Source organism: Tenebrio molitor, chromosome 9 (assembly GCF_963966145.1).
Source record: "Tenebrio molitor chromosome 9, icTenMoli1.1, whole genome shotgun sequence".
Classification (NCBI taxonomy): domain Eukaryota; kingdom Metazoa; phylum Arthropoda; class Insecta; order Coleoptera; family Tenebrionidae; genus Tenebrio; species Tenebrio molitor.
This window is the reverse complement of record NC_091054.1, coordinates 9,390,528-9,403,375: the sequence shown is the minus strand read 5'-3', so window position 1 is coordinate 9,403,375 and position 12,848 is coordinate 9,390,528. Positions and strand designations below refer to the sequence as shown.

The following is a 12,848-nucleotide window of genomic DNA, read 5'->3' as shown; positions in this document are numbered from 1 at the left end:
ACAAGCATTTTTTCTTTCGGTTTCACCTTTACATATTATCATCGTTCCAAATTTGGCAACCATAACAAAACCTAATTAGCCTGACGTCGTTACAAAAATACCACGCTCGGCCAATTATTATCAAAAGTAAACTTAAACAAGTAAAAGGTGTGGACACCACCACCGACAGTCTGACTCCTGGCGGAGTTTCACATTTGAAAAAGTGGAAGATAGGAAAATAGCGGTCCCGCATTCACAGTAGAGCGGTAATGGAGGCGGCGCGATACAGACAACAATCGGAGTGCGTTTTTTCAAAGCTGCGGTTTCCATTCGAGGATTAATTGTTGGTTTATCCTTGTTTTTATGGGTCTCTGACAACTGTGCTGTCTGGCGGAGGCTTTGGGTTAAGAGTTCACCAGTTCGATCTAACAGTGGATGAGTATAAGGCAGCGTGTCAAAGAGATGTCCATCGATGGAACAAGTCCTCAGACGTTAATATAACAGTCAGCGATGGCATGTCTTCAATAAAACAATCACGGTGGATGTATCGACGGTGTTGACTCCGGTGTTAGTTGTTAGTGACAGTGTTTATTAATGACCGGTGAGTTGTTTAGACGTTCATTAAAATCCTACTCGCTAATTAGCCGAAGTTGCATACACGGTTATAATCGATTAGACGAGATTTGTAAATGAGTTGAGTCGTCTGGAAACATTAAATGTTATCTACATTTGCATTTTATTGCTTTGATAATAGTTCTTCATAAATATTTGTCAAGAGAGATCCTAATGAGTCTCGTTAACTGGGAATAATAGGTTTTTGTGTAATGTTTTATCTGGTTCGCATCAAAAATTAATTAAGAAACGAGATTGACAAACAAAAAAAATAGAAATCGCGCGCAACTATCTAATCCGTTGAGATTTTTTCATATTTTTATCACGTTTTGTCGAGAAAGAAAATTTTCTACTGTGGAAGCGACGAGATTGTTAATGGGTCTGAGGTGAAATGTATACAGGGTGTCTCAGCTAAGACTTTCGAGCCTAATATCTCGGTTATTTTGCAACGGATTTTTATGAAATTTAAAATGCAGATATTTTAGACGGTGAAGAGTAAGATCCCATTAATGGAATAACCCAAGTGATTTTTACATGCTTTTTTAAAATGTTGAATCACTTAAGATTTACGAGTATGTATATCAAAAAATTGATCGTCAATAAAAAATGCTGTAGGTTGAAACTCGTCCTTGAAAGATGTCCGGTTTGCAAGAAAAAAGAAAAAAACTATGTTAAACGTGGCTGCAAACGCAAAAACGTAGACGCGTATGAAACAAATGCACAATTTTGCAGAATTTTGGTCATCCCTTTTCGCAGAAGCGCAGGTGACATATTTGACGTTTATCTTGCTAACCTTACTTACAAAGTTAAAGACAACATTTGGACGTAATTTATTATATTGGATGCTTTAATTCTTCCATAAAGGACTAAAACACGATCGGGATATATTAGCAATGTAATTTAGTTCACGTACGCTTCCTGTGTCTTCAAATAAATTGACGATTCTCTTAACCTTACATTTTGTAAAGCCTACATTTGGATAGCGTTCCACGAGAAAACGAACTGTCATTGAAATTTCTACTATTGTAGTCTATTTTTAGAGTATTTTCAATAAATGTACACAATTTGACTTTTATAATAAAGTGCGCCCACTTTTGAAAGATTATAAGGGGTGTACAAAATGTTGCTTGGCAACATTTCATCAATTGTTTCTTCAAAAGGTAACTGTTCAAATACCTTCAAAATTTAGATCAAATTTTTAACGACAAAATCTAATCTTTTCGTTGAATCAGACGAGTGATTTAGTTAATTTTTTGTGTAGACACCTATTTTTTAATGTTTAAGAATCTAATAATAGTTGCGCTTAACGTGTGTTAAAATTACATTTTTTAACTTGAGGTAATTTTGTTAAGTATTACTAATTGAACCATCACCGTCTAAGATATCTGTATTTTAAATTTCATAAAAATCCGTTGGCAAATAACCGAGATATTAGGCTCGAAAGTCTTAGCTGAGACACCATGTATACAGGGTGAATTACTAAAGCGATGTTTAGTCTTGTTTGAAACACGTAGTAGACTGCATTTTACAAAGCGTGACGAAAAGCTAGTATTTTTTAAATATTTGCTTTTTATTTAATTTTTAACGCTTTAAAGCACGACGCGATAACAGAGTTCTTTTAACGTCGCTAGTGCTTTAAAGGCCCTTATACACGTGTATCATACGCTATTTTTTATTATACCTGCACTAACAAAAAAAGTAAATTGAAATACCCTTTTCGAAGTAATCTGTGTCATTAATCGTAGAAAGGGTCAATTGTTGTTGTTGTTTCGTTGCTATGTATATTTATTATAAATTGTGTATAAATGTGTATTTATCATTGTTGTCGCTTCGCGACTCGTTTTATAAACTTCGACTCATGAAATAAATACTTCCTTATAAAACTCGTTTTTTAATATTGTATTATCACAATAAAAATAATCAAAAAATATACCAATTATTTTTATACAAGATTTTGAAAAACCCAAAATTCAGTTTCTTTCAAAAATTCATAAAAATAGTTTTGATTAATACAATTAAGAAAAATAAGAGAAATGCGGCTTTCTCTATGTTATAGACAAGTTGATAAATGTTTAAGGGTGAGACCACTAAAATAATAATATTGGCTCACCCTGTATTTTTAGTAGGTATGTGTCACTCTCGGTGGAGAACTAGTACCAACTGAATTAATCTGACGTTAATTAAAAATATCTTTATCTTCGTCGTTTCTCGTCGGCCCATTATAATTTTTGCAATTACCAAAAATCTTTTATTCTATCACAATCCCAATTTAGCTTGAAATAGGTGCCATAACTCATGCACCATTCAATGTAATCGCACCTTGGACTCGATAACTCTCAGGAATTAATTGCATTTTGTTATTAAAAAACATTATGAACCAACCGCATTGCGAAATGACGCGATTGCTGATACCATCACATTTAACAATCGCACCGATCGCCAACAACAATCGTCAGTCCAGTTGCGGCGTCTGTTCTGGCGCTTCCCATTCTTGCATCCTGCAGGACCACCGCGAAATTTCTCTTACATAACGCCGCAATCTGCACGTATAGCTATTCACGTCTCGATTGTGAATGGCTTCGGATGTCTTCCGTGACTCGCTCGTGTTGATTTTTTATCGTTCACACGTTAACCGTGTTAATGTTCGGATTGAATTCGCCACGAAAAATGTGAACGCTGTGTGGTGCAGTTTGTGATGTTTTTATGGATACCTGTACATCGGGTAGGTTTTTGAAAATGTAAAAGTGTCACTGCGGAGTTAATTTGACCGGATTCGGCAACGGTAGTTTCGTGTGATTTAACATGATGTCCAAAAAATTGCCGAATGTGCGGTAAAAGATGTTTTTTGGGGAATTTGCTTTCTAAAGAGGACCAGATTTGATGAGTGATTATGATATGGACGGTTTTTAAACGGAGACTGTCCAGTTTTTGGTGGTCGAGGTGCTAAGGTCGCGACTTTCATGAATTTGCAAATTCTAATTAGTCGTGGAGCATGTGGAGAGAGTCACCGAAAAATTTTTGAGTAACAGGAACGCGACGAGAATTTGTGTTAATGCAGACGACAGCTGATACAGTTTCTAATTTGGCTTTGTGAAAATGTTACCCAGTCGCACAATACGACGAAGTATCATTAAGCGCAAAAAAAATCAATTAAGCGATTACCGTTAATCTAATGAAAGTTGAAAATACGATGTGATGAAGTGAAGAGTTGATTGCTCTTTATGGATAAACGGATACTGAACGACTTTTTGTGCATTTTTTAAATGTTTACTGGAACAGGAAGCCGCATAATGATTTTTCATAGTTTGTTGTGCGGTTCGTGAAACGCTAATGGGCATGCGATTTGGATAGAAAATTGTTGTGCAGGATTAGCAATAAGGTTTCAAAGCAAAAGTAAAGAAAAGTCGATACCGTGTACTTTTGTAAGAAATTAAGTTGTCGAAATGCGGAAAAAAATATCTTTTTGAACATTTTTAATCATTTGCAAATTTGACATTGGCAACTGGTCCATTTTTTTTTAAATTTTACAACAGTAATTTAGTAAACAATTCTTTATATTCATGAAAAAATACAAAACAATATACATTTTACAGCTGAGAGAAAATCTCCACGACTACTTAAATCCACCCACGGCTGTCGGCCAATCATCCTTCGTAATTTCATTCTGCAACGGCAGATTGCCAATCGGATGCGTTTGTAAACTTTTTAAGTCGCGCATTGCGCAGCAATCGCTAATCGAGACACCATTTTAGTTGTCAAATATTAAAAAGCAAATTAAATCCAATTTTCAAAGATTGCTTTTTCTTGGTATAGTCGTGGAGAAAGTATAGTCTTCAATTCGTGTATAATGGCAATTATTCTCTCGGACGATACCACCACTCGCCTACGGCTAGGCATCATTATACGCTCATTGAAGAATGTACTATTACGAATATGTACATGATTCAATGTGGCTGAAAAATGTTTAAAAATATGTACCATTTTTCCAGCTAAATAATTTTTAAAATTTCTAGAATATATTTTGACATTATGTTTCTTTTCTTTTCACCAGAAGTTTTAATAACCTTAGGACGTTTTAAGACAATTCTTTTAAGGTAGAATAAACATATTGTTCTTAAAACTCAGCTTTTTGAATTACTTAATTAAATTTTCATATTTAGGAAAAAAACTACTTAATTATACAGGGTGTCTCAGCTAAGACTTTCGAGCCTAATATCTCGGTTATTTGCCAACGGATTTTTATGAAATTTAAAATACAGATATTTTAGATGGCGAAGGTTCAATTAGTAATAATAAAATAACCTCAAATTAAAAAATGTAATTTTAACACATCTTCCTTTATTGAACATTAGGCGCGATTATTATTAGATTGTTAAACATTAAAAAATAGGTGTCTACACAAAAAATTAACTAAACCACTCGTCTGATTCAACGAACAGATTAGATTTTGTTGTTAAAAATTTAATCTAAATTTTGAAGGTATTTGAGCAGTTACCTTTTGAAACAATTGATGAAAAGTTGATAAGCAACATTTTGTACACCCCTTAAAATCTGTCAAAAATGGGCGCTCTTTATTATAAAAGTCAAATTGTGTAAATTTATTGAAAATACTCTAAAAATTGACTACAATGGCAGAAATTTCAATATTGTTGTAAAAGGAAACAATTTTTGCCTATGGAGAGTGTCGTAAGAACTTCAATGACACAGTTCGTTTTCTCGTGAAACACTATCCAAATGTAGGCTTTACAAAATGTAAGGTTAAGAGAGTCGTCAATTTATTTGAAGACACAGGAAGCGTACGTGAACTAAATTACCTTGCTAAAATATCCCGATCATGTTTTAGTCCTTTATGGAAGAATGAAAGCATCCATTATAATAAATTACGTCCAAATGTTGTTGTCTTTAACTTTGTAAATGTTTGTAAGGTTAGCATGATAAACGTCAAATATGTCACCTGCGTTTGTGCGAAAAGGGATGACCAAAATTCGGCGATAGTGCGCGTTTGTTTCATACGCGTCTACGTTTTTGCATTTGCAGTTACGTTTAACACAGTTTTTTGATTTTTTCTTGCAAACCAGACGTTTTTCGAGGACGAGTTTCTCCCTACAGCATTTTTTATTGACGATCAATTTGTTAATGTAAGTGATTCAACATTTTAAAAAGGCATGTAAAAATTACGTTTTTAAGACTTGGGTAATTGCATTAATGGGATTTTATTCTTCACCGTCTAAAATATCTGCATTTTAAATTTCACAAAAATCCGCTGGAAAATAACCGAGTTATTAGGCTCGAAAGTCTTAGCTGAGACACCCTGTATATAAAAAAGTAAAACAAACTTACTTTTAGTTATTTTAATTAAAGAATATTTTTAGACAGAAAGAAGATATTTTCTAAATACATATTATACTTATAACGTGACAGAAAATCAATCGTTTTTTCTTATGTAGAAATTTTCCAAAATATATTTTGATGTTACATTTTTCTCGTTTGTTTTTACCAGAGATTTTAATGTTAATAATTCTAAAAACCAAAAAAAATACATTATATGAATGTACAGTCGCTTGCAAAAAAATCGAGTACATCAAATTTTCTATAATTTAATTCATCTTCTTGTTGTCAATTTTGATGTTACCGAGACAAGCAAAATATCAAAACTTTTTATTTCTCACGTCAGACACAATGACACTTCTTGTGTCAGACATAACCTATTTGAAAAAAGCATGCCATTAAAAGTCACGAAAGACTGATTTACATGTGTTAAAAATAGGAAAATTCAGCGGTCTTGATTTTTTTGATGTACTCGATTTTTTTTGAAATAGACTGTACAATGTGATTTTTACATATGGGGAAAACATCGAATACATTTTGACATTATTTGTCTTTTGTTTTTACTAGAACTTTAAACGTGAATTTTAAGAAGTTTTTAAAATGTTCTTTAAGACCAAAGTAAATTTACGTCGCCAAAATTATTACTACATGTTATCAAAATTATGTCCTTCAAATTTTGATATTTAAGAAAACAAGGTTATTTAATTACTTTAGGAGCGAAACTATTTGTAATGAACTTAAATATAATCTTAAATTAAGGTTTTCTAAAATAAAAAATAAAATGAGAAGATACGCTTGTTTATATTGGATTTTCATTTAAATTTATCCACAAAGTAGGCGTTAAGAGTCGATTGTGAACGCACAACGGATTACAGATCACGGATCAGCTGTTTAAATCTAACCTCACTTTTTGCGTTGTTTGTGTTTTTACTCTGCAGACTGACGAGTGGCGCGTTCACAATCGACTCTTCAACGCCAACTTTGAGGATAAATTTAAACGAACACTCGATATTTATAGAGGTAAAAGAATCACTTTTAATTATTTTATTTAATGAATATTTTTAGACTTAAAGAAGATATTTTATTTAGCAAAAATTCTTTTATCTTTTAAAATGCAGAAAATTTGTAGATATATTTTGATGTTTTCTTTTTACCAGAAATATAATGTTGATTTTAAGACGTTTGCAAAATCTTTTAAAAAGTTGAATGAAATGGGATATTGCCAAAAATATTGTTGTTAAAACTAACTTTAAACGAATTTGATCATCTTTTTTTATGAAGAAAATTTGTAAAATATATTTTGACGATGTCTATCGTTTTTACCAGTTGATTTTAAAAAGTTTTTTAAAAATTATTAAATACATACATAATTCAATAACAGCAGATGTTACAAAAAATATTGCTCATAAAACTGTTTTCAAATTATTATTTGTGAAAAAGATTTTTTTAAATTATTTTTATTTTATGAGGGCAACTTCGTGTTGTGGGCCTAAGTGTAATCTTAAATAATTTTCTTTAAATAAAAACAAAAATCTTGTTTCGAGTTTCAAGACTCGGCTCCTTCGTCGCCTCGTCCTTAAACGTCTCACTCGTACTGTAAACTATGAGTTCCCGGACTTATAACGTTAATTACTATTACGAAATTATCGGAAAAAAATACCAATTAGATTTTGAATTAAACGCGGTTTTACATTTCAACTTTCAAATTCATTTTTATTTATGACCTGCTACTTGTGCTGTCGTAAATTTAGGTGACAATGGGAACTGTCATTTTTATGACAAAGAGGCTCACAACGGCCGGCTACTAGTGAATGGTCCTTTTGTTGGCAAATTATACGATTTGGGCCATAAATCACGCGTCTGGTCTAGCATTTTTTTTTCTGTAAAATCTACGTAATTTTAAAACGCTTGTAAAAAGATATTAAACGAAACGAAATTTTTCAGAGAAATTTGCATCATATTCTCATTAAAATGTTGTGCCAAAAATCGTAGTCCTCGTCATTACCACTACACTAATCTCCGTGCGAACAAGGTCATTTCGGCTCGTCCTCCTTGCCAATATAATCATTATCTAAGTGTCGAATATTCTCCTCAATCGAGGCCAGAACCCGATGAAAGTTTCGCGGTGTCCAAAAACAACAAAACAAACCGAATCCCCATAATCAATTTTATTATCCATCTTTTACGGTTACAGCTTTCCAAATCTCTTCCATTCCTCCTCATCTTCCGCCGTTAACTTTCCATCGCACTCGTATTTCGACAAAACTCTTATTCAAACAAACGGCGACAGCAATACCACTTCCTCCACCGATTCCACCCATTATTTACTCTCGATCGAATTTCTAATGAAAGTGAGAGCGATCGTTCGAGCTAATCGGTGCGATTTTTCAATTCTTCTAATTTCCAGCTCGATCGACCGTGCGAAGATGTGAACGCTGACGATGGGAAACAGCGCCAGCGACAGCAGCCTGGAAACCGGCCGGGAGATCGGGAGCAGAGTGCTGCTCTTCCTGCACAGGACCTGGACTGTGATAGTGACCGAGAAGTGGAGGACGCGAGTGACTCGGCGAAATTGTGATTCGGTCAGTGATTACGACTCGCGCTGCTCTCAGTACTCTTTCTGCAGCTGCTCGCAGTGCCAAAGGGACGATGGATTCAGCAGCGGCTGTGACAGGTGGGTCGCGGGTTTGTGTCACAAACTCGGCGCCGATTTGTGTTACAAACTCGGCGTCGTCCGAATTTTTTTCCCGAGCGCTTGCGTTCCGCAATAAATAAACCGGAGAAGGTAACTGTTGTGTTAATTACTGACAAGAGCGCGAGCCCGCTCCCATGAATATTCATGTGTTTATGTTCTAATAATAACCAGTCTACTAACCTTGCAAATGGTTCGTTATTAAATAATTGCGAGAGAACATCCTCGTTAAAATGGATACCTTTGATGGCGGAGTAATTAACAAATCGGGTACGATCCTGGAGCGTCGTGGGGCCCCATTCATCCGTTCTGTAATTACGACAACAGTACCGGGCCCGTTTTATCTCCCAATCAAGATATTATTTTCCTCAACGCGGTTTAATTTAAGTGAGAACTGGTGTACGAAGCGGTCGGGTCCCACCTTTTGTTCGAACGTTACATAATTAATCGGCTTTTCGTCAGGAAATGTAAAAATAACGAATGGTAACTGTAGTCGGCTCGAAATTTCCGAACAGTTGTGTATCGGAGCTTAATTAAGACCTGTCCCGTTGAGGGAATCACGCGAAACGTACAAATCGCAGCCGATCACGTTCTCATCTTACAGTTACACATCTCAACGTTTGACGGATTTACTAAGAAAACTGTCAATTAATTTGTAGGCGAGTTGTTTAACTGTGGGGAGAAAGTTTTTGTCCAAGGAACAGAAATGTTAAGTCGTTTCGGTTGATTGAAGGGCGCCACAGTGGGGTTAAATGACTGGTGCTTAAGTTTGCCACGCCTTTAGCTACCGCTATTTTACAAGAGCGGAGCTCCTACTGTTCTTATCTTTTTTTACGCCGTGTACGCTTCATAAATGAGGACAGTATTGGTCGTAAACGACTATTTTTTTTTTAAATCATACTTTATAGTTTTTATTCAGGATTAACAGGAGAGAGGTTATTAACATCATTTGTGACAGTGACTACCAAAATGTTTCAATTCTTTTGTAATGTGTTGGAAGAATTGCAGTCATTTTGACGGATTTCTTAAAAACTGTCAATTCATTTTACTTTACTTATGGAAAAAGATTTGGTTGACAAGGACACTTCCTCGAACCTGTCATTATTTTATAAGAGCGGAGCTTGAACTCGTCCGCTACATACTATAGATATACAGGGTGTTATTGAAAGTTGTACAGATATTTTAACCACGAGCTACTGGCTTCATGTAGAACTGTAAAAAAAAATAAAATGACATTTAGTTTTTGAGCTACAATTTTTTTTAATTGCTTTTAGTCTTCTACGTTGTCAAACAACCTCGTATATCATATTTTATAAAACGTACACCGATGCTGTTTCCTTGTTTTAAGCATATTTCCTATAGGTTACTTCGCATTGGCGTACATTTTATAAAACATGATATACAGGGTGTATTTTTAAAATGTGCCGAAATTTTACCTATGAGGTTGTAGGACAACGTAGAAAACTAAAAGCAATTTAAAAAAATTGTAGCTCAAAAAATAAATGTCATTTTATTTTTTGACAGAATTTTTTAAATATTTTTTTCGAGTTCTACATGAAGCCAATTGCTCGTGGTTAAAATATCTGTACAACTTTCAATAACACCCTGTATATTGGTTGTACCTTCTTTGTAAGTAACTGGTACTTAAGTTTGTCACGCCCTCAGCTATTACCATTTTACAGGAGCAGAGCTCCAACTGATTTTACCATTTTTAAAAACCGCGTTCGCTTCATAAACGAGGACGGTATTGGTCTATTTTCTTTTTAAAACATACGTTTTAGTTTTTATGGAGAATTAGTAAAAGAGAGGTTACTAACATTATTTGTGGCAGTGGCTACCAAAATGTTTCGGTTCGCCTTTGATTTGTTTAGTTGGAAAAATTGCGTCAAACGTACAAAGTGCAACCAATCATTTTGATAGATTTACTAAAAACTCTTCATTTAATTTGTGGAAAAACAAAAAAGGACACGACTTGGTAAAGTTGTTTCTAACTGAAGAGGGTCACAGTGGCTTTGAATCTTTGATGTTTTCCACGCCTCCTCGTACCTATCGCTATTGTACAAGAGCGGAGCTCGAGCTCACGTGCCTTCTCGTTGAACGTTATTTACTCTTAAAAGGAGAATAAGTTGTAAATGGGTTGTTTAAAAAAAATCTACGCCATACTTTGTGTAGCTCGTATTGCGACATGTTTGTCACTTAATGAAGATTTGTTCAGTGGAAGAAATCGTGTGAAGTGTACAAATTGCAATTAATCACGTTTTGTCCTTACAGTTATAAATCCTCACATTTGGCGGATTCACTAATAAAACTGTCAATTAATTTGTGGCGGACATGTTTAATAGCGCAGAAAAAGTTCTTGTTGTAACGAAGCAACGTTAATAAAGTCGTTTCGGTTGAATGAAGGCCGAAGCGCGCCATAGCGGATTTAAATCAGCCTCACGGTTTTAACGCCCCCAGCTATTACTATTTTACGAGAGCGGGGCACGAGTTGCCGCTCTTAAAATTTACAATAACTTATAAACTGTCTAATAATAAAGTAATATTTTTATTTCTAGTTGTCTAGATCATGTTTTGTAATATTTATGAATTATTTATTGTGACAGTGACCTTCAAAATGTTTGGCTTCGTTTCAGTTTAAAATTAAAATCAACATCATTTTAAATAAACCTTTATTCTTCTGTTTCTCACTCGTCCTTTGCATTTTCTATAATTTTCACATAATAAAACCGTGACACTACAGGGTGTAGGTACATTTTATAAAATAGGATATACAAGGGTGTATTTTTAAAATGTTTTAAAATGTTACCTACGAGGTTGTGGGACAACGTAGAAGACTAAAAACAATTTAAAAAAATTGTACCTCAAAAATTAAATGAATGTCATTTTATTTTTTGACAGAATTTTTTAAATATTTTTTCCCAGTTCTACACGAAGCCAGTAGCTCGTGATTAAAATTTTGCCGTGCATTTCAGGGACATCCTGTATTATCATTATCACATTATCATTCCAACATTCATCTGTTTGATGTATAAACGTTTCATCTACAAAAAAGGCTTGTCATAAATACTCAGTGACGTTTCTAGATAATTTGTATAATGTATTAGAAACTTAACACACATTGTTTCTAAATGTGAAAAGTTATTTATTAAAATTTAACATAAAATAACATTTTTAATTTACAATGCGAAAATTTCCGATAATAATGCGGAATCTGGAAAAGTGCCCCGAATGCTTGCAGCGTTTCCACGTTGAATGGCAAGGGAAATCCTCTCAAAAAGGAATTTCTTAGATTTTGAATCCCCTGATTCCGCGATAAGTCGGTCTCCGATGACATTAATGAAATCTATTGTTTCTTTGCACCAAGGGCCTAAGGTTTCAAAGGCTAAACCTTTAAATATGTAGTTTGACGAAATAATTGAACGATATTTGTTATGTTTGCGTTTGCAAGCCATTTCAGCGGCAAAACCTGAGACTTCAGATGTTTTCAATACGTAACTGTCTGCAAGTGTATCTACGACAGTAACGTCCCAAACCAAAGGTTGACCTTTATTCCACGGTACTAAAGTCATCCCATCAGGGCGTTTTCCGTCATCACGAGATAGTCCGTTTGGTTCTAAAGTTGAATTAACATGAATAGAAGTCAAAGACCGGTTGATAATAGAATTAATTTCAGTGTGTCTTGAAAATCTACCACTGCTTTTGGAACAACTTAGACCGTGAATACCAATTTCATCAACTTTCGCATTGCATTTGCAAATATGAGGTGTACAAAGATTACAACCCAATCTTAAACCAATACAAACTTGGAAGGAAGTGTTATCTAAAAGAGTACCAATATTAGGAGAAGGTATTGCATGTAACCAAGATCCTGATTCTCTGCATTGCAAAGCCTTAAAACGAGCCAAGTCCCTAGATGAATTAAAGATTAAGTCATTGTCAATTATTCTTTTGATATTGATATTATCCCAATTCTTCTGAAATTGTGGAATTGTTGGTCTTTCGTTCTCATTTTCTACATCCCAGACTGCTAAAGCTTCATCATAATGGTGAATAATAAGCTCATTATCCTTTGAATTTAGTAATTGAGAAACAAGCCTTTTAACACCATGAACTGAAGATAGGAAAGCAGGGAGGCAAATATCGGAAATGCGGCGAATTCCCAGTCCACCAAATCTAATCGGTAAAGTGGACTGACACCATTGTAAATCAGTTAAACGTAAATTAAGTATTTTTTCTA

At 34.3% G+C, this 12,848-nt stretch overlaps 1 protein-coding gene across 2 annotated transcripts in view; it reads left to right on the top strand.

The window, feature by feature from the left end:
- Positions 1–395: 395 nt before the first annotated feature.
- The window catches only part of mwh (multiple wing hairs), a 47,992-nt gene continuing 35,539 nt past the window's right edge, over positions 396–12,848 (top strand). The window contains exons 1-2 of one of the 2 annotated variants that reach the window (XM_069057652.1): positions 396–580; positions 8,327–8,593. In XM_069057652.1, coding sequence (XP_068913753.1) covers positions 8,361–8,593 — 233 coding nt within the window. In that variant the 5' untranslated portion in view covers positions 396–580; positions 8,327–8,360. Of the gene's footprint in view, positions 581–3,038; positions 3,314–8,326; positions 8,594–12,848 lie in introns of those variants that run through there. The other variant, XR_011161939.1, reaches the window with a different exon arrangement.